Source organism: Prionailurus viverrinus, chromosome B2 (assembly GCF_022837055.1).
Source record: "Prionailurus viverrinus isolate Anna chromosome B2, UM_Priviv_1.0, whole genome shotgun sequence".
NCBI classification, from domain to species: domain Eukaryota; kingdom Metazoa; phylum Chordata; class Mammalia; order Carnivora; family Felidae; genus Prionailurus; species Prionailurus viverrinus.
In genome coordinates, this window is record NC_062565.1 from 15,584,740 (window position 1) to 15,610,558 (window position 25,819).

The window sequence follows — 25,819 nt, forward strand, 5'->3', positions numbered from 1 at the left end:
AAAAAAAAATATGAAACCTTACTGGCTTCCTTAAATGGAGTGAATTAACTCTCTTCTTGACCACCAACTCAGAACCTTCTTTCCTTCTCAAAAATCCTCTAGAGAGGCTATCACCAAAAATACAGGGGACAAAGATAAGAAAGGATGTGGAAGAATGGAACCTTCAGGTACAATGGCAGCCCCTTTGAAAAAGACTCTGACACTTCCTCAGATGGGTAAGTGGCATAACCATGTGATTCAGCAATTCTACTCCTAGGTATAACACCCAAGAGAAATGAAATTTACGTCTACACTAAAACTTGTACGTGAATGCTCAGAGCAGTATTATTCACCACGTGTCACATCCATGCAATAATTTAGCACTAAAAAGAAATGAAGTAGTGATACGTGCTATGCCACGGATCAACCTTGAAATGGATCAAACTTCCACTTACACGAAATGCACAGAGAAACAGAAAAGTAGACTGTCGTCTATAGAACTGTTGTCTATAGACTGTTTCTATAGAAACACAAAGTAGACTGGTGGTTACCTAGGGTTAGTGGAGGATAGACGGATTGCAGGGACAGGCTGGGGGTGGCAAGGTTTCTTTTTTGGGTAATGAAAACGTTCTAACATCCACTGTGGTGATGTATGCACAGCCCTGTGAATATACTAAAGCCTGCTGAAGTACATTTTTTTTGACGTTTATTTATTTTTGAGAGACAGCGAGACAGAGTGGGAGGGGCGAAGGGGCAGAGAGAGAGGGAGACACAGAAGCTGAAGCAGGCTCCAGGCTCTGAGCTGTCAGCACAGAGTCTGACGTGGGGCTTGAACTCACGAGCCGCAAGATCATGACCTGAGCTGACGTCGGACACTCAACCAACTGAGCCAGCCAGGTGCCCCTGAATTACACACTTTAAATGGATGAGTTATATAGTGTATGGATTACATCCCAAAGCACCTAAAACTCCAGTGACATTTTGCATAGAAATAGGGGGGAGAAACCCTAAAATTTGTATGGAACCATAAAAGACCCCAAAGAGCCAAAGCTTTCTTAAAGAAAGAAAAGGCAGGAGGCATCACACTTCCTGGTTTCAAACTATATTATAAAGCGATAGTAATCAAAACAGTGTGTTACTACTGGCACAAAAGCAGACACACAGATCAACGGAACAGAATACTGAGCCCAGAAAGAAAAAAATCCATGCACGTATGGTCAATTAGTTTATGACAGAAGAGCCACGAATATACGGTGGGGGAAATGATCATCTCTTCAAGAAATGGTGGTGGGAAAACTGAACAACCACATGCAAAAGCATGAAACTGGGCCTCACACAAAAATCAAATGGATTAAACACTTGAACGTAAGTCCTAAAACCAGGAAACTCCTAGATGAGAGGGAAGAAGTTCCTCGACATGGGTTTTGGCAGTGTTTTGTTTTGTTTTGCTTTGTTTGGGATTTGACACCAACAGCAAAAAGCAACAGGCAAACAGGAACTATTGGGACTACATCAAACCAAAAAGCTTCTGCACAGCAAAGGAAACCACCAGCAGAATGAAAAGGCAATCTACGAAATGGGAGAAGATATGTGCAAATCATATATCCGATGAGGGGGTTAGTATCCAAAATACATAAAAAAAGAATTCAGGGGCGCCTGGGTGGCGCAGTCGGTTAAGCGTCCGACTTCAGCCAGGTCACGATCTCGCGGTCCGTGAGTTCGAGCCCCGCGTCGGGCTCTGGGCTGATGGCTCGGAGCCTGGAGCCGGTTTCTGATTCTGTGTCTCCCTCTCTCTCTGCCCCTCCCCCGTTCATGCTCTGTCTCTCTCTGTCCCAAAAATAAATAAAAAACGTTGAAAAAAAAAAAGAATTCATACAACTCATCAGCGAAAAAGCAAATAATCCAATGAAGAAATGGGCAGAGAATCTGGGCATTTTTCCAAAGACTCCAAATGGCCAACAGGTACAGGTAAAGGTGCTCAACATCACTATCAGAACAACGCAAATCAAAACCACACAAGCTATGACCTTACACCTGTTAGAATGGCTCTTGTGTTACACAAACAAACTAAAACAAGACGTGTGGGCGGGGATGTGGAGAAAAGGGGACCCTTACGTACTGTTGGTGACCACGTAAAGGGATGCGCAGCCACTACAGAAAAAACGGTATGGAGGTTCCTCGATAAATTGAAAATAGAACTGCCATATGATCCAGCAATTCACTTCTGGGTATATGTCCAAAGGAAATAGAGATTGGATATTGAAGAGATATTTGCACATCTATGTTCACTGCAGTATTATTCACGGTAACCATGAGTCGGAAGTAATCTAATTGTCCATCACTGGATGAATGGATAAAGATGTGGTCTATACACAACGGAGTATTATCAGTCAAGAGAAGGAAGGATATCCTGCCCTTTGCAGCAACACGATGTGTACCTTGAGGGCACTACGCGAAGTGAGATACAGCCAACAAAGAAAGACAAATACTGCAGGCTGTTAACACTGCATGTATAACTGAAATTAGCTAAGGGAGGAGAACGTCGGTGTTCTCACAAAATAGAGGTAACTATGGGAGGTGATGATATATGTTCAGTAACTAGACGGAGGGACTCTTCACAATGTATATCAAATCATCACAACATGCGCTTTGAACATCTTACGCCATTTTGTCAATTGTGCCTCAATATTAAAAAAAAAAAAAAGCCGTAAATCTAGAAAGAACTTTTGTACATTCTGAAAATCTTCCTAGGCCTCCTGCATCCTTTCACAGCCCGTGTCCCAGCTCCTTGGCCTGGTAGTCAAGACCTCGACATGATAGACCACATGATAGACCTCGACCCAGCCTCCCGTCTCACCTTCCTAGGTGCACCCCCCAGCCCCCACTCCAGCCTTATCACCCCACGGTCCCTGCAGTCACTTTAATAAGTAAACACGTATTTACCAAACAGATGAAACATTCGTAAATTAACTTGTATATTCTCACGATGAACATAGTTTAAGTGCCTAATATCTGTGTGCGTTCCGGCCGCTGAAAACACAGCAGCGAGGAGGAAAGAGAAGAAAGACCCTGGCTCTGAGCACTTTATAACTAATGTCCTCTCCCAGGGCCTCTTAACCCATTCCTGTCTCTGCTCTGGACCCTGCCTGAGGGACACTTCTTGCCAGACCAATGCTATTCACCCACCACGATTGAGCTCACGTGCCGTTCTCCCCCCACTCTAGACTTCTCTCTCAAGAAGGTGGAGCCCCCCCCCCCCACCTAGGCGTCCGCAACGTCCTCAGTCTACCTCTGCATAGCAAGAAGGTAGCCCTCTGCTAGGTGTTCCCACAGCACAAACTCCTCCTTTAGCTATCTCACACGTCAAGTTCACGGTCGCCATCAATGCTTGTTAGGCGAATCAATCAATGACCGTGTTCTACCCTTCCTCCAGCCTCCGAGGTAGAAATGACGGCCAAAGCCACCATCACATTGTCTCTTGCACGCGGTCTACTGCGAGCGTTCCGGCTGTCTTGTCCCGAGGCAGAGAATCTCCACTGTTCTGTTTTCATCCCGACAACCGGATTCTTGTTCGGCTCCTGGTTCGCTTACCCGGATCTTTGCAACTTGCAGCCCTTTGGCCTTTTCCTTCTCGCCCTTATCAACCTGCTGGTCGAAGGGAAGCTCATCCCTTGTGCTCCCCCAGGGCCTCTGGCGGTAACAATTTCAACACAAATGCTTACTTGGCACAGAGCTCCGAGCCGTCAGAGGTAACTGCTAACTGGCTCACTGCGCGCCTCCTTCCACACAGGGCTTGAAACTCTAAACGCCTACGGAAGCCCAAAAAGGTTTTTTGCCATTCTTATGAATTAGCAAACTGCAGAAATGAAAGCTTGGAGCCAGTAAGCACGTTATCGATCCCTCCTTCCACCAATACGGTTTCATATCTAGATCTTATGTATGAATCCTTTTTACCTCCTTTAGACACGTGGGTATATTTTAAGCTACAGATCTTACAAATATTTTTAACATCTTTTCTCCTGAACGAAGGGAGTATTTACAGATGCTGTCTGCAGAACAAAAGATATTAAAATGGAAGGGGGAATTATCAGTCAAATCACACAGGAGTTCAAAGCTCTGCTAAAAATAAGGCCACGTGACTCTGAGCCGCTGGTGCCGGAAGGTGTTCCTGGGGCTTTGTTAAGGGTCTGTGACGGAATCACAGAATCTTGATCTTTGGACACTCACCGCTCAAGGTCTTGAAACGCCCTTTCTTGAACTCTGAGTGGCTGTGGCATTAGGGACCTTTCTCTTGTCTGCCAGCAACACCATCCTAAAAACCCACTCACAATGCGCTTCAACATAACACGGGAGCTGGGGAATGGGGGTGATAAATTCAGAGGGGCTCATTTATCCTTTTCGGTCTGCTTTTGCATATGTGTAAGATTTTCCCTAATAGTTTTTAAAAGGTAACTTGTTCACACCACCTCTGCTTAAAAAAATCTATGTGCAGCCTTCAGCGCTCACTGGGTGGAATCCAAACTCTGGAAATGGTCCCGGGATCTTCCTAACCTCCCTCGTTCCCAGGGTGGGGCTGACCATTCTCTACTTTCAGCCTCTCAAACAATACCTTTCTCTCTCAAACCCTTTTAAAACTTCTGCACACACGCTTGTCTACGCATCTCCCTGTACTACTTTGTAAGCTACTTGAGGGTAGGGGTGCCTGGGTGGCTCAGTCGGTGAAGCGTCTGACTTCAGCTCAGGTCATGATCTTGTGGTTCGTGGGTTTGAGCCCCGCGTCGGGCTCTGTGCTGACAGCTCAGAGCCTGGTGCCTGCTTCGGATTCTGTGTCTCCCTCTCTCCCTGCCCCTCCCCAGCTCGCACTCTGTCTCCCTCTCTCTCTCAAAAATAAATAAACATTAAAAAAATTTTTATAAGCTATTTGAGGGCAAAGACCATACAGTCTTACTGATTTTTATATTCCCCAAACTTAACATGGCACACAAAAACGCTTCACATATTGCTGGAAAAAACGTACGTTTCCAAACGAAGTCATGTTCGCTTCCCCATCCATTTCAAATTCTACCTGCTGAACTTCTCCCTTTTCCTGAGCTAGCCATGCTCTTCTATAGCTTCCATCGTTTGCGTATGTCTTGTTGGGGTTTTTTTCCCCTTACCGGAAGGACTCCTCTATTGTGATATTGCAAATACCACCTCCTCTAGGAAGCCCTCCTGCTTTACTCAGTTAATGGCTCCCTCTGGTAATTCAGCAGTTTACTTCCTGCTGTTCTCACTCAAGTCCAGACTCTTCGAAGGCCATAACTGGTTGTTGTACCTGTTGGTGTCTATTGCTAAGCCAAGGGGGCCCGGCACACTCCAGCGGCTGATTTTAACACTATTTGTAAGACAATCAGTCAACGGCTCCATGGCTGGGAGTCCATGATGCTTTGCAAGAAAGTTTTAAGAACCCAACTGCATTAACATTCCCCACTCAGTACACCAGTCCCAACATCCTGCTAAGCCCTTCCTCTCCGTTCTGCCCTACTGGCTGAGCGAGTGCCCTTTCCAGGGTTCCACACAGCCTCTACGCTCAGCCCAAGTCACAGCTTTTCCTAGGCTCTCCTGATCTTAAGGAAGCAGTTTCCTGCCTCCGTCTCTTGCTGGAGGACCACGTCCTCCAGAGCCGTCCCTTTGACTCTGAGGGCTCGTCAGGCCCACGTCCATTAAATCCTCCGATCACTTCTCTTTGTTTTTAAGTATATTTTTTAAAGTTTCTTTCTTTCTTTTGGAGGTAAAGAGAGAGGGCAAGCGGGGGAGGGGCAGAGAGAAGGAGAGAGAACTCCAAGCGGGCTCCACACCGTCAGCGCTCAAACTCATGAACCTCGAAATCATGACGCGAGCCAAGATCGAGACGCTTAACTCGCTGTGCCACCCAGACATCCCTCCAGTCACTACTTCCTTCAGCTCCTGGCCTTTCCTCTTCCTCTCGGAGAAACAACTAGATCTCTCCTTGCCCGTTTTTTGGATCCCTCAACAGACCCAAAACAAAAGCTTAGCCGTTGTAAATTCAGATCTACACGTGAGTCTTTTTACCTAGAACATAACTGGTCACCGTTGCGAAGGTTTTGAAACAACAACAAAATTCTCCTGACTTGTGCAATGCTGAAGGGGCTCTTCCCTAGTCTCATTTCTACTCCACCGGACTTATTAGAGGCATGGGTTTTAGCTCTTAAACGTAGAGTAGAAATGGGTGTTTTCATTCTGCACACACAGGAAAGGATACTGTAGTATCCTAAAGTGACCCAGCTAGTGAGTGCAGGAGTCAGGAGCCAGTCTTGGGCCATCACTAGAAACGGCTTCCTTCACGAAGGAACAGGTTCGGTTAGTAGCCCTGACACCAAGTGGTGATTGGGTCCACGGGGGACTGTTCGCCTGACCATTATGCACCTCAATTTTCTCACCTGCAAAATGAGGGCTCTGACCCACAGAAATCCAAAAGGCATTCTCTCCCAAAAGGCTATCTTGCTGAATGAACCCTAGAGCCCGTCACAGAGGAATATTAGGACAAACTGTTGTCACTCTAAAAGTTTCCATTGGAGGGGCGCCTGGGTGGCCCAGTTGGTTAAGCATCCAACTCTTGGTTTCGGCTCACATTAATGATGTCGCGGTTCGTGGGTTCAAGCCCCACATCAGGCTCTGTGCTGATGGTGAGACGCCTGCTTGGGATTCTCTCTCTTCCACTCTCTCTTCCCCTCCTCCTCTCAAAATAAATGCACTTAAAAAAAGTTCTTGGGGTGTCTGGGTGGCTCACTCGGTTAAGCATCCGACTTCGGCTCAGCTCACGATCTCGCGGTCCATAAGCTCGAGCCCTGCGTCGGGCTCTGTGCTGACAACTCAGAGCCTAGAGCCTGTTTCAGATTCTGTTGTCTCCCTTGCTCTCTGCCCCTCCCTGCTCATGCTCTGTCTCTGTTCTGTCTGTCTCAAAAATGAATAAACATTAAAAAAATTTTTTGAAAAAAAAAGTTCCAATTGGAATCCACTAGGAAACACGGAAAATATTTCTCATCTGTAAACAAAATTTGGAAATGTATCTAGCGAGTCAATGGATTCATGAATTTCTATGTGAACATTTGAGTAGAAATCATGTTTAGTAAAGTGGCAACCTTGAAATATTGATCAATCATATGTGAAAGGCACAGCAACCTGCAATCAATAGGTCTGATCTCTAAATCATTTGATTACTTTTAAAATATGCCACCATAAGACAGAAGCTTCCAAGTATTTTTGTTCTTTTCGTTGTTGTTTGTTTTAAGCAGGCTTCATGCCCAGTGTGGAGCCCAATGTGGGGCTTCAACTCATAACCCTGAGATCAAGACCTGAGCTGAGATCAAGAGTCAGACGCTTAACCAACTGAGCCACCCAGGTGTCCCTCAAAATTGTCCTAAAAAGTGTTTTAAAATGTTAAAAGTATTTTATTTCTATTACGATTACTTGGCATTACATCTTAGTAATGATTCATGATGTTATAATTCCTATGGTGATCCCTCCCTGTTAACAGACTTAAAAGGGATTCAAATAAGAATAGAAAATACAGTAAGTATGTACAAAATTATATACAGAAATACCTTGCCTTCTAGAATAGATTCCTCCTTAAAGTTGATTTTCAACTATTTGTAAATTAAATCATATTCTCATATTGACTTCCAATTCAAGTTCTGTGATGATTTAGCCATGTTTCTTATAGCTTTACAATGTGCATTACTTCTAATCTACTTAGCTAAAACTTTCTCTCCCTCTGTTCCTACCAATTCCAACCTGTCAAGTAGATAAGGCAGATTAAAAAAAAATAATGTACTAGGAAGTTCTGCAATTCTAATTCCATATCCTAATAAACATGGTCTATTAACTCTGCACATGTATAGAACATACACACACACACACACACAAACCATAGTACCTAATGCTCTACATTCAGTGTGGGTGACACTTAAAATCAATTTGATGGCAAGATGGAAAGCGCCTTGATTTTAGAGACAAACATACGAGGGTTTGAATCTTTCTTCTACCCTGTACTTGCTCTGTGTACTTGGCCTTTAGCACTGAAATGCAACAGAAGCTTGTTTCCTGATTTGCAAATGGCTTCAGTAATGTCACCAAAACAGGAAAAATGAACGAAACAAACCTATCGTTGACCATTAGTGGTGACCTGTAGTTCACAATTTTTTTTTTAAGTAAAAGTTTACTTCGAATAAGGTCAGCAAAGCATCTTTAATACTAGTCAGTAGATATCAGGAACTTTTTTTTTTTTTAACACTCTTAAATAAAATGGCAATTGATAAATGTAATTTCACCTTTAATGAATGCTCAGCCAGAAATACTTCTTTTTAAAGTGTATTCTATGTTAGCCAAATATTTGTAGTTACAGGTGGTCTTTAACTGAAAGTTAACAAAATTTGCTTTTAAATATGTTTAAAATAACTGCCATCTTCTTTTTTTTAATGTTTTATTTTTGAGAGACAGACGGACACAAGTGGGGGAGGGGCAGAGAGGGAGAGACACAGAATCCGAAACAGGCTCCAGGCTTCGAGCTGGCAGCACAGAGCCCGACGCGGGGCTCGAACTCACAGACCGCGAGGTCATGACCTGAGCCGAAGTTGGCCGCTTAACTGACTGAGCCACCCAGGCACCCCTGCCATCTTCTATGTAAAGAAATCGAGTGAGAGAGTCCGTGAGCAAGGCTTCTATAAAATATTGCCCACATAACATTTCAAGTGAAGACTTGCCAACTCAACCACAATTTTCCTGGGTTGCCACTAAGTGGCCTCCTCAATGCCGCACGAGAAACCAGACACATTCACGGTGCTGGCAACAACGCAAGGAAACTCCTCCTCAATGGAGCCCCACCAAATCTGTTTGCAGGACTATCTTTCCTTCACATTCCCTTCAAAAGAGCTGGCTCTCCGGGCATACAGAAAAGAGGAGTCACGTCGAAAGGAGCTTCTAGAGAACTTCTCGAACAGAAAAGTTCACTCATGACGAGCCATCCTACGAGGTTCATCTTTGCAGGAAGTGAAATTTACTGGAACTTCCTTCCCTTTGACAGCGGGCAGCACTGTTCGGGGCTCTGGCCATAAAAGAAGGGCGAAACTCAACCTCCTTCTATTTCCTGGACTACAGGAGTGCACCACACGCATTAGGAAGGCAGGGTTAGCCGCCTAGACACGGTCACCTGAGGTCTCCCCCATACTAGCATCCTTTGAATTAAATACTTTAGTTGCATCAGAGGATACGCAAACATCCACAGGGCGTTCCTTAAGGCATTCCAGAGTGTTTGAGACCGCAGACATGATGCGTGTCCCAAGCATAAATAGGTGCCATAGCTAAAAATACAAGCCTGCCTCCTCTGACCGTGTGCACCAACACGCGTACCAAGGACAGCATTCATACCCCTGGGTAACCACGCATCCTTGAGTGCAGACCCGGAACCTTTCCTTGCTGTAGCCACATTTCCCGATCCTAATTTAAATCAACTCCCAAGGCTGTGAGAGCAGCCCATGTGTGGAGCACATCAGTCCACAGACTGATTCATTGAACAGTTCAGCCTGCATCTCATGCTCTATCACATTCATTACATGGCAAAAGTCTGCTTTTGCATCATCCCGTTCATCCGTTTATATTCCAGAAGCGCCCGCAGTTTATACAGTACCCAAAGGACCAAACCGCAAGTCGGTAAGTGTGTGCTTCTCATGAAAGGATCTCCTCCCCCACACCTCACAGGAGATTCACTGGTGTGCTCTGTGTGCCAGGAGGGCCCCAGGTCTCCTTCTGCATGCCTGGTGCCATCCTGCATAGCCTCTCTCACAGTTTAATCAAAGGAAAGTATCATTACACGGGCAGGACTCTAATTTTGAAAAGACATTAGCCAAGCCACAGTCGCTTCATTACTCTGCACTTGAAGAGGCCCACAAGGACCGGAGGAGGGATACTCTCTGTTCTTCCAAAGGGAAGAAGGGAAACCCTCCTGGTGGATGGGAAAATCTGCCTGCCCAAGCAAGTGTGCGTGTCAGCGAGGCCATGAGCTTCTGGCTGGCCAGGAGCTCATGCTCTCCCTGCAAAACCTACCGCCCAAAACTTTTCCGCGACCTTCAGGGGCCCTCCGGAGTCGGCTCTGTGAGCTGCTTCGGAACCGCCCGGAGGCTCCGGCCAAATGCACGGGCGCGTCCACATCTGCAGAGGCGGCTGCCTGGTCCGCGCCAGCTGTCCCTCGTTCTGGGCTCCTGCAGCCCAGAGTCGCTGGCGGCCCGGCACCCTTTCCCCGCCCCACTTCAGATCAGGTCTGGGGGAGCTCTCGGGGCTCGCACCCGCACGGGCTCACCTGCAGGAAGCCGCTGCAGGCCCCTCCCCCACCTCCCACGTTTTGGCCACTGGGGCATCATTCCAAGAGGGGCCGGCAGCTGCGCTCCAAAAATCACAGCCATGTTTCACTCCAAACAGAAATCATTCAACAACTCCACAAGTCTCCAGGGCGCCGTGGCCGAGGCCGAACCGCCTCTCCAAAGCGAACCCACCCGAACCCCACATCTGTAACGCCGCCCCGGGCAAAGCCCATCAGAGCGCAAAGATGGGAGGGAGAATGAATGGCTAAGAAGCCCGGAAAGCAGGTGTAATCACCTTTTGAAAGCTAATAATGCTACCGCTGACAAATCTCCACCCCACCCCCCCCCCCTCCCCAAACCCCATCTCCCCGAGAGGAAATCCCAGAGCTGCCCATTTAACTGTTTCAAAGCCCTCATTTGAGGCTGCAAATACAGCTGCTCGGATGCGGTCCCGGTGTGGCTCCGGGCTGCACTCCGCAAAGTGCCGGGCGGGCGGATGTCCCCGCAGTTCTCCGGGGAGACACGCCGGCGGCGCCCCCAAACTGGGGACGGGCCGCGCCACCTCCCCGCCTCCCGCGCTCGCCGCCGCCCCGACGGGCCTCGGCACTCACCGTCCCGGGCGTCCTCCCCCCGACTGCAGTTGCTGCAAATGTGTTTGATCTCCTTGCCCAGTTGACAATGGATCACAAAGGACACGTTGTTGTTGTTGGGGGCGGGCTCCTTCAGGGGCTTCATCTTCGGCAAATAAAAAGCTTTCTTTTTGGGTCCCTGGGCGCTCGCTGCTGGCACCGCGCCCTCCCTGCAGCGCGGCGAGCGGAGCGCAAACCTCCCCGGCTCCGCGGCGCGCGTGGGCTCCGCCATCCGGCCCCCGGGCGCCCCGGGCCGGGCGCCGCTCGGGCCCCCGCGCGCTGCCACCCGCGCCCCGCCGCCCGGCCAGCATGCCCCCGCCCGGCCCCGCGCCCGCGTCTCTACGGCATCGCCACCGCCGCGGGGCGGGTCGAGGGGGGTGGGGTGGGGAAGGCGCCGAAAGGGTCTCGACCTCGCCGACCTCGCCGCCCGAGCCAATCCGAACCCCGCGGCGCGAGGAGGGCTTCCGGGAGGCGCTCGGCGGTCGCACCTGGGACGCGGCGCGCCCACCTCTCCCGCGGCCTCGCGTGCACTGCCTCCCCGCGGCCCCACCCTCCGTCAATCTGGGCCCCGGCGATTCGCGCCTGCTGGGCTTTGCAGCTACCTTCGCTCCCTCTCCAGCTCGGGGGCAGGACGCCAGCCTCCCCCTCCCCCTGGTCTTGGAGCCTCGCGCCGCCAAATGCAAGCAAGATGGGCCACACCGGAGGCAGCTGCGCTCGGAGCCCTCGGGGTGCGAGCGCCCCTCTCGTGGGCCAGAACACATCACCATTCTCTGCTGGGTCCAGCCCACCGCCCTTGACTTTTCGCCGGAGCCGGCAACCTGTTAGGGCATAACTGATCTTTTCACCCTGCGTAAAAATCCCCCCAACCTGAAGGGGGCCTTCCACCGGCGTCCTTCAAACTTAGAATAACACGGAACAGGAAAGGCTGCTTTTATCAATCCTCAGAAACAAGTTGCAACTCAGGGAGCCCAGCTCATTTGGCTCGAAGGTTCCCCCAGCTGTCTTAGCACGGTGAAGAAGGCTCAGCCAGGCGAATGACATCTATCGAGATGTCCAAAGAGAGAGGTGTCTTAAATAAGGCAAACCCATGGCTCAGTGGGGTTGTAACCGATACGAGTTAATCCAGTTTGTCGTGCGCTTTACAAAAACTAAATCATACTATGTCTATTACGGTAATCTTGACTCGGATATTGCCAAGTCCTGCATCACCTTTCAGAGAACTAAGGCTTGGAGAAGCCGCAAATCACAACCACCTTGGGTACTTATTTAAAAAATAGAGATTTGGGGCACCTGGGTGGCTCAGTCGGTTAAGCTTTCTGACTTCGGCTCAGGACATGATCTCGCAGTTCGTGAGTTCAAGCCCCGTGTCGGGCTCTGTGCTGACAGCTCAGAGCCTGGAGCCTGCTTTGGATTCTGCGTCTCCCTCTGTCTCTGTCCCTCCCCTGCTTGTGCTCTGTGTGTCTGTATGTGTGTGTCCCAAAAACTAAATGAACATTTAAAAAAGTAGAGCTTCGGGGACCCTGGGCACTGGGATTCTGGTTTAGGAGGTCAGTGGAGGGCAGCAATCTATAGCTTTAACAAGCTCCCCTCTGTGACCTTGATGCAAAGCATGAATGGTGAAACAGGTGCTTAGAGCCAGGGGGTCTAGCTCCCAGGCTGGGGGCTCCGGCTTCCTATTAAACCTCCTTCCTTGTGAACCACGACCTTAACCCCTTTTTTCCCCCAGGCCACTGAAATACTATCAAAGGAGGTATTATCACCACTAGCGGTTTCTAGGAACTTTCCCCAAAGTTAATTTCATAATAGCCTGTGACTGACACCCCTCCAAAGGCGAGTCACTGCTAGCCTCTCCTCCAACTGGGCCAGTTCCACACGTGATGGTTCCCCTCCCACATAAAAATGCCAACAGTCCACTGGGGATATCAAATTCCCGCGTTCTAATAAGCGTCTGATCATTGCAATGCCACCACTCCCTCATTGACATTGCTGCTCATCTGCAAAATGTTCCGCCCAAGTCAGCAGTTTCTTCTTCATGACGTAGTTTGGGACGTCAAGCGGTGCCACAGCCTGCTGGAGAAGTAGGTGCCAGAGACTCACGTGGAATTCACGTGTTGGAGTTGCAGGCTCTTGAAGTAGACAGCTAGTCTCTCCTGGGGTCCCCTGGGGCCTTCAGGGACCCTTCTCTTCTCACCTAGATTACCAGCCAAGAACCAGCCACGGGAAAATCTCACTGTATCCGCTCAGTGTCCGATTCCTACCACTCAGTCCCTGGCTCATTATAATTCATAGCAAAAGACCCCTCTGTTATATCAGTGGGGGCATACGACAGAATGCATTGCGTTGTGTTACGGGCAAACCTTTGTTATTCTCTTTTCCAAATCCTCAGATCCCTCCCCTAAACTGTATCACCTCTTAACTACCTTCTGGGAAAAAAAGGACGCGTCTCTTCTTCAACGGCTTTTTAAAATTGCATGTTTTTCCCACCTTACTCAATGCCTCACGGACCAAGAGACCTGCGTTAACCCCATACGGTCCTACTAAAACAGCTAAGCCCGCTGCAATCCTTTATGCACTCACGGAACACTAAACCAGACCTACAGGCTCCGGGGGTCTCTCTTTTAATTGGCCAAGTGGTAGAGCACAGAGAACACGGCCGCGACCGCCAGCTTGGGCTCCAATATTAAAAACGATGCCCCACCGTTACGGGGGCCCTTTATTCAACTCAAAAAGACAAAGGTATACCTCTGAGTGCCATAGCCTTGGCTGGGGATTCATCTCCTTCACCTCCCTTTCTTGAACTTGCAGCTTCTAACTGGCCACCGGTGGCTATTTATACTTAAGTTGATTAAAATTAAACAAAACTAAAATTCAGTCCTTCAGTTGGCCCAGCCGCAGTTCACGTGCCCGGTAGTCCCATGTGCCTAGTAGCTACTGAATCCGTCCGGGCAGAGGGTAAAACATTTCCATCATCGCTGCAAATTCTAGGCGACCACGCTGGTCTTAGAAGATGTGGGACTTACAGTGTCTCGGGCTCAACCGGGAGGCCGCGAAGGCACTGTCTCCTGTTGTCACAATAGAAGGTGGCTGGAGAAAGGACCAGGATGCAATAAACCTTAATGCTGGCGGGAGCTTGGAAGAAGATGGCTGTGCCCAGTGGCTCCCGGCACTGTCCTTCCTGTGACCCTCAGCAGGCAGCGGGACAGATACACACACACATCCGGTTGTCTTTTCTTGACCCTCTTCTCTACCCTGAATGCCACCTCAGTGAAGCCTTCCTCTGATCCATTACTATAACGTCCCTATGGCTCCTGATGCCGAGAGGTGTGCATACAGAGTCTGGGTTTGTGTCACCGCAGAAGACGAACCTGTGAATTATGATCCCTGCAATCACGGCTCGGCTCTGTTGCTATTGAAAATCATCTTCCTGGGGCGCCTGGGTGGCTCAGTCGGGTAGGCGGCCGACTTCGGCTCAGGTCGTGATCTCCCGGTCCGTGAGTTTGAGCCCCGCGTCGGGCTCTGGGCTGACAGCTCAGAGCCTGGAGCCTGTTTCAGATTCTGTGTCTCCCTCTCTCTGACCCTCCCCCATTCATGCTCTGTCTCTCTCTGTCTCAAAAATAAATAAACGTTAAAAAAAATTAAAAAAAAAAAGAAAAAGAAAATCATCTTCCTGTATGGATAATGAAAGAAAACCGTCATCCGACAGCATTCTTGAAAAGAGGGTTTTTTGTGAGGTGTTTTTTTTTTTTTTTGAGAAAGAAGGAGAGTGTGTAAGTGAGGGAGGGGTGGCAGAGAGAGAGAGAGAGAGAGAGAGAGAGAGAGAGAGAGAGTCTCAAGCAGGCTCCACACTCAGTGTGCTGCCCAACGAGGGGCTCAACCCCATGACCTTGGGATCAGGACCTGAGCCGAAATCAAGAGTTGGGCACTCAACTGCCTGAGCCGCCCAGGAGCTGTGGGATTTTAATTTGAAAAGGAAGGAGGGAAGCACTAAAAAGGAACAGTGCAGAACATCATGTCACCTGTAACGGGAATTCTCAATGCAGCCTGTGTGGGATTTTTACCCAGAGGATCCAAGTGAGGAAGGCTTCCCTGCGGTCACTCTCAGTGTCACTTAGCCCCATGGCAGTCTTGTTCCCATCCCTTCTTCAGGATACACTTAACGTGTAAATCCCCTGCTTGAAACTTGTTCGGGGCCCTAAGACTCACTACTCAAAGTGCAGTTTCCTAGACGGGCAGATCCTGGTCACCTGAGAGCTTGGGAGAAATGCAGCGTCTCAAGCTCTGCTCCAGAACCTGCGTGTTAGCAAGACTTCCACGTGACTCAGTAGTTCATCAGGGTTTGAGAACCACCCCCTAGGCTTCAGCCCGGTTACAGCATTAATTGCCTACCAGTTGAATACACATACTATTTTCAAAGTAAATAGCAGATAAGACCCCTGATCTTCCAGAGCCTAAAATTTAACAGGAAAGCGGCACCTGGGTGGCTCAGCCGGCCGAGCGTCCGACTTCGGCTCGGGTCATGACCACATTTTGTGGGTTCGAGCCCCGCGTCGGGCTCTGTGCAGACAGCTCAGAGCCTGGAGACTGCTTCGGATTCTGTGTCTCCCTCCCTCCTTCCCTCTCTCTCTCAAAAATAAATAAACATTAAAAAAATTTTAATAACAATTTAATAGGAGAGAGGAGACAGCCAACGAAAGGACATACGAGATTTACAGAACCCACCCAGCTGAAACACGCAAATTTAGAACTAGAAGCAGCCAGGGAGAAATATGCGTTTAATACTCGGAGTGGGAGCCGTGTGTAAAGGGAATTCTGCAGGGATTAACGTGGAATTGACGGAAGTGGTGAAGCACGTCGGTCTGAAGGAGTTGAGGGCAGAGGGGTGGTGACAGACGTGGTGGCCACATGGAGAGTGTGCAAGGTCACAGGCTAGAAGGGGTGATGGGGTGGGGGTCCAGGATGATCTTTAGCCTGGCGGGAGCGTTATACCCCGCAAGGCAGCGTGTGAAAATCGGGCTTTCCAGAGGACACCACCGTCGTGATGATGGGAAGGCAACCGGAAACCATAAAATTCCCCACGGCCCCATGCGAGAAACGGTTTGTGATCAACTCGGAACTCAGCTTGTGTTCCGCTTTCCGCCTGTCCCTGCCCATCCGACTTTCAATGCTCAACAGTTATTAGGCTTAAAAGAAGTCAAAATCCAAGGGCATAGGGGTGCCTGGGTGGCTCAGTCGGTTAAGTGTTGGGACCCTTGATTTGGGCTCAAGTCATGAGCTCACAATTCGTGAGCTTGAGCCCCGCACTGGGCTCTGTGCTGACCGTGCGGAGCCCGCTTGGGATTCTCTCTCTCCCTTTCTCTCTGCCCCTTCCCTGCTTTCGTGAGCGTGCACTCGTACGCTCTCTCAAAATAAATAAATAAACTTAAAAAAAATCAAAGGGTAGATATTTGGCAATGCTCATGGCGTGCTTAAGCTCTTATGAGAAAGACAGAGTAGAAATACCAAATATTAATGTCAACACAAGGCAAAGCAGTGGAACCATTCAAGACAGCTATGCTTAGGTAAATATTACTACACAGATTTAATCTATAAAAAGACTTAACAGGTTTTTGTTTTTTTTTCCCTTCCTCACCATTTTTTTCTACAATTTACACTCAGGCTCTCCATTAGTTGTTTTGTTTTGTTTTGTTTTGTTTCCTGATTCTATCTCCTTTTTTTTTTTTTTTAAGATTTTATTTTCAAGTAATCTCTATACCCAACATGGGGCTCCCACTTACAACTCCGAGATCAAGAGTCACACGCTCTACCAACTGAGCCAGCCAGGCGCCCCTGTCTGTCTCCTTTCTTGTTCCCATCTTCCCTGTGGTGGGTTGAGTGCTGGCCTTCCAAAAGATACATCCACATCAAATCCCTGGAACATTTGGGAAAAGGTTCTTTGCAGACAACTAAGTGAAGGCTCTTGTAGTGAGGAGATCATCTTGGATGACTTGGGTGGGCCCCGAATTAGATGATAAGTGCCCTCCTGAAAGACACACACACAGTGAGGAAGACACAGGCAAGAGACGAGACGGGGATGTGAAACCAGAACCAGAGCCTGGTGTGGTGTCGTCACAAGAAATGACACAGTCACCAGGAGCTGGCAGAAGGTGAGAAATGGAATCTTCCAGAGAGCTTCTGGGGCGGGAAGGGGGGAGATGGCCCAGCCCACACCTTAAATTTGTATTTGTGGTCTCCAGGACTGCAAGAAGGTAAGTATCTGTTGTTTTAAGCCACCAACTTTGTGGTAATTGTGACACAGGCCCTCGAAAATTCATCCGCTCCCTAAATATTAACAATATATTTAACATGATTTTTTTAATGTTTTACTTACTCTTGAAAGAGAGAGACACACACACAGAGCATGAGTAAGGGAGGGGCAGAGCGAGCGAGAGCGAGTGAGAGGGAGAGAGAGAGAGAGAGAGAGAGAGAGAGAGAGAGAGTCCAAAGCAGGCTCCAGGCTCTGAGCTGTCAGCACAGAGCCCGACACGGGGCTCGAACTCACAAGCCGAAGTGAGATCATGACATGAGCCGAAGTCAGACAGACGCTCAACCGATGGAGCCACCCAGGTGCCCCTGTTACATTTCTAATTTAAGGAAAACATCTATTTTTTTTTCTTAGTTTGATCTAAATGTGTATGATGACAAAACCAGAACTGTAAACTAATCTACCAAATACGTATTTAAGAACAGGGTTAAAAATGACTTCCACATGGTCTCCGACACAGAATCGTTCCACACTACTGCTGTTCCCGTGTGTGTGTGTGTGTGTGTGTGTGTGGTTTTTGTTCTTTTTTACAGACGCTGGAAGGGAAGTATGGAATGGAATTGGAGTAGACGTTCATTAAGAAGGGGATGCAGTTTCCAGACTTTTTTATATTCATCATAATGCATTTGTATGCTGAGCAAGGAGACACAGGCAGAGTGGAGGCCAGTGAAAATTCTTCAGGCGACTCAGTGATGTATAAGGACAGCTCATACTCAGCTCCGTGCGCTGGCACAGCTGTAGGGCATTGTCTGTGGCTGGCATCTGTTCTAACAGGTTGAGCATCCGTTCTGACTCTTGGAAGTCTAGTCATTCGATATTTTGAATGCCACTCCTGTAGATAAACGTTAGAAAGCAGCCGCGCCATGGCAGACTTTAATTCTCCTGAAAGAAGGGTCTCTCCCACAATGTTCTTCCAAAAAATGGGTTTTGGAGCCGATAGTAAGAGTTCTTCTGGCCTTAGCTTTTCCCTTATTATTTCTTACTCCAATCGGACAGGTTGTTGGTGGAAGAACCAAAGAGCAGTCAGGGGCCAGCTGCTTTGAAGAAACAATCTCATGTGCCCGGTTTTAGAACTTGAGTTCTTGTCGTTTAAAAAAAAATGGTTTATGTTTTATTTTTGAGAGATGGAGAGAGGCAGCACGAGTGGGGGAGAAGCAGAGAAGAGAGGGGGAGACACAGAATCCGAAGCAGACTCCAGGCTCCCAGCTGTCAGCACAGAGCCTGACACGGGGCTCGAACCCACAAACCATGAGATCGCCACCCGAGCCGAAGTCGGACGCCCAACTGACGGGGCCACCCAGGCGCCCCTAGAACTTGAGTTCTTAAAAATACGGTTGAGACATCTAAATGGGGTGAGCAGTTTCTGTGTGTGTGTGTGCACGCACACGCGTTTTTGGGATTTTTGTTTTGTTTTGTTTTAGCTAAGGGTTTGCTTTTTTTCCCCCTAACACTGAACAGAAAGCAATTTTCCTTGTAGGCTTGGATAATTATGCTTACTAAGGGGTTGTTCTGTGCAAACTGTTGTACAAACACTGAGCAGATAGCACCCCAATGGGAAGGGAAGAGGGAAAGGATTGAGACAAAACAGGTGACAAAAGAGGTGATTTGAAGGACAACCATCAGGAGCACACGCCTATAGCTCAATTGCAGTGTTATCTGGGGATGTTTCTTTCTCTTTCTGCATTCCCGCGGATGGGAAGAGGACCCGAGTCGTCTAGTTCTCAGGTCCAAAGAACTCCACCATGTGGTCAGAGTGAATCTCATCTCTGTGGGTGGGATGCGAAGATCAGTCTGGTAGGATATTTTCTGCAAGATTTTCTTTGTCAAGCATCTTTATAACCTGTATTGCTGATACCCAATGGAGGCGCTCAGTCTACACTTTAAAATTTGGGATGGGGGGGCGCCTGGGTGGCTCAGTCGGTGAAGCGTCCGACTTCAGCTCAGGTCATGATCTCACGGTCCGTGAGTTCGAGCCCCGTGTCGGGCTCTGTGCTGACAGCTCGGAGCCTGGAGCCTGTTTCAGATTCTATGTCTCCTTCTCTCTCTGCTCCTCCCCCATTCACACTCTGTCTTACTCTGTCTCTCAAAAATAAATAAATGTAAAAAAAATTTTTTTTTAAATTTGAGATCAAGTATTTCTGCTCATGTCCAGGGGAAAACAGAGGAGAATAGGTAGAGGTTGAGAATTGGTTAAGATTAGCGAGAAGCCTGTTGTTCCAAAGTAGTCTGTTTCTTTACATTTTACTCCAAGTCATAAATCCCATCTTATTTTTAAAAATTTTTTTTTGATGTTTTATTTAGTTTTGAAGGAGAGAAAGAGAGACACAGTGAACAGAGAAGGGGCAGAGAGAGAGGGAGACACAGAATCCAAAGCAGGATCCAGGCTCTGGGCTGTCAGTACAGAGCCCGACGCGGGGCTCGAACTCACAGACGGTGAGATCATGACCTGAGCTGAAGTCGGACGCCTAACCGACTGAGCCACCCAGGCGCCCCTCATAAATCCCATTTTAAATGAGATGTGTAGCCGTATGAACACAGCCTTATGTTTCTTTCTAGAAGCAGGTTGATTTTGGCGATTTAGATACTTCTGGATAGTGATCTTACAGAATAAAAGCACCTGACCACAGAGATGCCCTTAAGTGTACATAGATCACAGTACAATAAAAAAGCCCACCAATAAGGAGATGGCTGCATAAATTATGGTATATTTAAAGCATGATGCCACTAAAAATAGAGCGATGTCTTTACAAGTTGGCTCGGAAGCATCCCCACAACGTATTGTCAATGAGAAAATTAACATCCAGAGGCCTGACTCGGTTTTGTGAGACACATACAGTGGGCATGGGTATTAGTCTCCAAATATTTCTGATTCACGATCTTCATATACGTGGCGGGATTGCAAAAACGTCTAAATCCCCTCGAGGGTAACGGCTGGAGCCGGGTGGCCAAGTGTAACCTGCAGTGAGGAACTGTAGCTGCTGCTTTGTGTTATGAACTGAGCCGAACCTACCTGTCCACCCGCAAAGGCCATGCGCTCCGAGACATGAACTTGCGCTGTTCTAAGCTGCTGAAGTCCCGGTGTCAATTTAACTGCAGATTAATCTAGCCTATCGAGATTACTCCAACAGCGACACGTGGGTGTGAGAGATGTGTATCTGTGCGTGCATTTGTATATTATCTATTACTTTATTTAGTTATCACACCAACACCATAAAATGGAACTATTATTTCCATTTTACGCTTCAGGAAACCGAAGCGTGAGAAGCTTAAACAAATTTCCCAGGTTACCCAATTAGCAGTTTGCCAGTTAGAAGCCTGAGCCAAAATGTGTTAACCTGCAAAGCATCCTTTTCCTTCCCCAGCCATCCCACTGACACACAGAAGGAAGGTGGTTTTCCTTCAGAGGACCCTCAGCACTATGCAGGGACAGAAACATATGCCATCATGAAACACAACCAACAAAGGTTATCAGGATACAGGCACGGGGCATAGAAACCTTGCCTGTCCTGCAGAGCAGAGCTGCTGGGGGGGGAAGGAGATCAGGGGTAAAAATAGGACGCACAGATCTTATCTATCATCTATATTGGCAGATTCCTGCCTTTTCAGTCTTGAAACAGACTGTGGTTGATACTCACTGATGTTACTGTTTTAGGACCGAGATTGCATCTACAGCATGGTGAGCCCCTCGGGGCTGTCTGACAAAAACTCAGGATCAGCTAATGGTAATTGGCCGTTAGGACCGAACCACAATTGTGTTTGTACAGAGCAGGTGCAGGAACAAGGTACTCGGATAACGTGACATTGGCAAGAAATGCAGATTGGCCCCTTTTTCCCCTCCAGTGTGAGAACTTCAGTTGTGCGTGAAATATAACCGCGGTGTGAGTAGCTGTGAGTAGCCACCAATGGGGAGATCTTAAATGGGTACTGCAGGTGTCTAAATGTGCGATAGGCAAATCATTTCTTCCACGGAAAGTAAGATGGTCTAATTCACTGAGGAAAACATTACGATGTGCTCTAAGACTTGTGAAGTGAACGATCAAAGGAATATTTCTGCTTCTAACAAGCCAAGTTGTTCCCCTCTTCCCAGCATGCCAGGGTCCTGTGATCTTGTGAGCTTCCAAAATCGTTTTCCTTTTGTTTCCTTTTCTTTTCTTTTTTTCTTTGTTTCTTTGTTTCTTTCTTTTTCTTTCTTTTCTTTTTCTTTCTTTCTTTCTTTCTTTCTTTCTTTTCTTTTCTCTTTCTTTCTTTCTTTCTTTCTTTCTTTCTTTCTTTCTTTCTTTCCTTACAGTAGAGAAGCCATGCTGAAGAGGAATTGTATTTAGTTTTATACATTACAGGTCAATAGAGCTTTCCTCTGTGATACATATTATTTCTGCACAAATTATTATAACAACAGTTTGTAGCCGTGTTACATGAAAAAGGAATGTTATTTACAGTGCTGGAAGGATACGGTAAAAAGCTAAGAAGGGGGGCACCTGGGTGGCTCAATTGGTTAAGCTTCTGCCTCTTGATTTCAGCTCAGATCCTGATCTCATGGTTCATGAGATAGAGCCCCATGTTGGGCTCTGCGCTGAGAGTAGATAGCCTGCTTGGGATTTTCTCTCTCTCCCTCTCTCTCTACTCCTCCCCCTGTCTTTTTCTCTTTCTCAAAATAAATAAATAAAATTTAAAAAGAAAGTTACAAAGAGTCTAAAAGGAGGTCACACGGAATGTGTTGTTGGAATTTAAGAGTAGATGAGTAGATATACATGTGTATCTAGATAAGAATGGGCTCTAAAAACCCAATCAGGGCCACAATGATGAGTCTGCACGGAAAGAGTCCATTGCAGGGGAGAGGCAGGGAGGGACACATCACTTTGTGAGCTTCCAGGGTGTTTGTGAAACTGCTGGGCTCTTTACTAATAAATATACTAGATATTTTTATTTATACACTTATTTATAAAATATATTGATGCAATAACAAATATATTAGATATCATATACTAAAATTAAATGTTGGGGCCCCTGGTGGCTCAGTTGGTTAAGCATCCGACTTCGGCTCAGGTCACGATCTCGAAGTTTGTGAGTTCGAGCCCCGCGTCGGGCTCTGTGCTGACAGCTCAGAGCCTGGAGCCTGCTTCAGATTCTGTCTCTGTCTCTCTCTCTCTTTCTCTCCCCCACTCATGCACTCTCTCTCTCTCTCTTTCTCTCTCTAATGCAAATAAACATGCAAAAAAAATTAAACTAAACGTTATATAATACCATATATTTTCCATATGTTTTCTATTTTTAAGTAAAAAGACTCTGACGTAATCCTCACAGCAATTCCAAGATTTGAGGTGTCCCAACCACCATCTGACAAGGAAGGAGCCAGGGACATGAGAGAAGGTGCACAAAGTCGTATCACGTGAACGGGGCAGAGCCCAGACGCACAGGACGGCCAGTCACACACCATCCAGACACAGCCCTTCTCCACCGTATTGTGCTCCCGGCCAGAAACGTACCCAAAGGAAAGAAGCTATAGTGAAGGTAAAAATATCTTTCTACGCCAACCCAGGAAGGAAGAAACTCCTGGAGGGCTTCTTAAAGATGAAGGGCAAGCCTATGATCTTCATCAGGATCTGCCCATGTACACTGGAAGGAAATCTATTTTCCCATTACATGGATTAAAAAAAAAAAGTACCAAAATGAACATTCTCTCATTCCCCGATCTTGTAATTTGTAAAACATTGTAAGACATACCCTTTTTTCCTTGAAACTCAGCAAGTAAAAAATAAACAAAAACAAAAAAAAAAACAACAGACTTACTGAACCCTTGACAAAAGTGAGCAACTCTTAGAAAACCTGGGAGTTACGATAAAAAATGAAGGAAACATTCAGAGTCCATACACATCGAATCGACGTGTTTTTCTCTACCACCAAACACGATGAACAGAAATTATTTAAAGCAAATCTGGCCCCAAATTTTAACTATGTGAAGTCCTCTTCCAGACTCTCTCTCTTTTCCCAAATTGGTGATCTGTCAGGGCAGACCTGGAGCCCGGGTTAAGATCCCTTGATTTCAAGACAATAGCCATGCCTTCCCAGGCTAGCTTCCGGGAGACCTGTCAGTCCCCTTAAGGCGAAGAAGCCCTTCATGCTTCTAAGTCCTAATCTCAACTTTACCTTAAAAGCGACACACCCCTGTTTTGCATGCAAGAGAAAGGCACAGACATTGTTGCACAGCCCGAACCAGACGTGCCAAAGTTACAAGGGTCCCGACGGCATTCGTGCATGTGAATTACAAGCATTAATCATAAAGCTTCCCTGCTGATGTGTTCATGAGCCCACACAGGGCATGTTTTATACGAGGATCTGCCCCACTTTTCTTAAATGGTGCATATCAAGTCAGCCGTGAGTTGTTCAGAACACTCGATACACAGTTTGGGAACTGTTACCCGCCGTTATGTTCACGGAGGGTGAACCCCTGAAGCAGGCATTGGCCAAACGAAGCTCAGTGTTTGACAACCGCACATGACCAACCGACAGCTGATACTGCTTCCAGCTTAGCTATACTTTTAAACAGAGACAGGCTCTGTTTCTGTTACCGGCTTTTGTAGGTATGCGCGTAATGCAGGAGACACAATAAATCACAGGAAATGCTCTCTGCTTAGAATTTTCCTCGGGTTTTGTTAACATGCAAATAACGAGGGACACAGATAGGTCCACGTGTAATGTTGGAACGAAAAAGAGAACCGAGCTGCTTTGCCACCAATAAATTCTGGCAACCAAGGATGCGAGTGCACAGAAACGTATAAAATGCTTTGTAGAGCATGCTGGCGTTCTGCCAGGTCAAGGAAGAAACTGGTGGGAGCTTCACCTGAGACACTGTGTTTGCTAAAGGAGACGAGCCGTGTGCTTCTGTGTTCTCCAACACCACCTTGGCTCAAAACTGTAGAACAGAGGGAAAAGATCGGTAACCCAAGAAGGAAAGGGTCCATTCCATGCAAATAAATAGTTTGGGGGGGGGGCGTTCGTTATAAATATAAGGATACATTTGAAAACATGAGGAGGCTGCCCAGAAATCTTTACATCACTAATTGTTGGAGGCAGGAATGAAGGAGTCAACAGATCTGGACCGGCAAATCCAGACTGATGCTCTCCACGCCGATCGCCTGCCAGGGTCAGCTGGACCAGTACTCCAGTGAGAGCGGTCTTATAAACCAGGGGAATTCCTCCTGGACATTTTGATTTACCTATGGCTGAAGCATGGCTTGGAGGCTCAGGAAACACAGAGGTTTCAAACCAACGTGAGAAGTTAAAGAGAAGTCCGGAAACAAGAGACCCCCTCCCCAAAGTGAGGGCACCCTGTGTTTCAGCCTGCTGCGTTTCTCTTAAGAGGTAGAGTTGAATCAAGAAACCGTATTTCGGAACATTACGGAGAACCCTGGAGAAAGGCGTCGTTGTGTTTGCCTGAGCTGTTGCAAGTGGTGCTGGGGGAGGGGAAGGACTCAAATTGACCCGGAATGTGTAGTCATATTCTGAGATTCAACAGTCTGGCCCCGAACTTTTCTGATCGTCTCCTGGTGCAGACTGCTGTTCCTTCCCAGGTCTCTCGTTTCTCCCCTGTCACTTGCACCTGAATCCTCCTGCCTCATCAATGTCGCTCTGTCTTCTGTACACAGTGGCCAAGCCTTATGCAGGCTTCACCTTAATTCTTTGCTCATTTGTGAGAAAAATTCCCAGATCTGGGGGGTGGAGGGGGTGGGGTGGGATGAGATGATGCCCCATCTCGCTCTTCAAAACTTGAATTCAAGAGACAACTTCTTTTTTGTTAAGTGCCTTTATTTTTTTTTAATTTTTTTTTCAACGTTTATTTATTTTTGGGACAGAGAGAGACAGAGCATGAGCGGGGGAGGGGCAGAGAGAGAGGGAGACACAGAATCGGAAACAGGCTCCAGGCTCCGAGCCATCAGCCCAGAGCCTGACGCGGGGCTCGAACCCACGGACCGCGAGATGGTGACCTGGCTGAAGTCGGACGCTTAACCGACTGCGCCACCCAGGCGCCCCAGGTGCCTTTATTTTTGAGAGAGACGGAGAGAGCATGAGCAAACCGGGTGTGGGGAGACAGAGAGGTAGAATCCCAAACAGGCTCCACACTGTCAGCGTGGAGCTGGATGGGGGGGTGGGGGGTTGAACTCACAAACTGTGAAATCATGACCTGAGCCAAAATCAAGAGTCAACCGCTTAACCAACTGAACCACCCAGGTGCCCTTAGTAATTTTTATAATTAAGAACCCATCAGGGCACCTGGGTGGCTCAGTCAGTTGAGCGTCTGACTTCGGCCTAGGTCATGATCTCGCGGTTTGTGAGTTCGAGCCCCGCGTCGGGCTCTGTGCTGACAGCTCAGAGCCTGGAGCCTGCTTCAGATTCTGTGTCTCCCTGTCTCTCTCTCTGCCCCTCCACCACTCACACTCTGACTCTCTCTGTCAAAAATAAACATTCACAAAAAATTAGTAAAAAAAACCCATCAAAATAATGTATAACATACTACACACCCATAGGTATATATCACCGTGTTACTTTCATGAAATTTT

General features: G+C 47.6%; 1 protein-coding gene across 8 annotated transcripts in view; it reads right to left on the reverse strand.

Annotated features, from left to right (window-relative positions):
- PHACTR1 (phosphatase and actin regulator 1) overlaps nt 1–25,819 on the reverse strand; it is a 307,440-nt gene that overhangs the window by 241,194 nt on the left and 40,427 nt on the right. For 2 of the 8 annotated variants that reach the window (XR_007152213.1, XM_047859040.1), the window contains exon 1: nt 10,946–11,120. The exons of 2 other annotated variants lie outside the window; for them this stretch is intronic. Coding sequence is in view for 3 of the 6 variants with exons in the window: in XM_047859040.1 (XP_047714996.1) it covers nt 10,946–11,069 (124 nt within the window). In the remaining 3 variants the exon portion in view is untranslated. Of the gene's footprint in view, nt 1–10,080; nt 10,270–10,945; nt 11,196–11,830; nt 11,919–25,819 lie in introns of those variants that run through there. 4 more of the 8 variants (XM_047859034.1, XM_047859039.1, XM_047859036.1 and 1 more) reach the window with 4 other exon arrangements.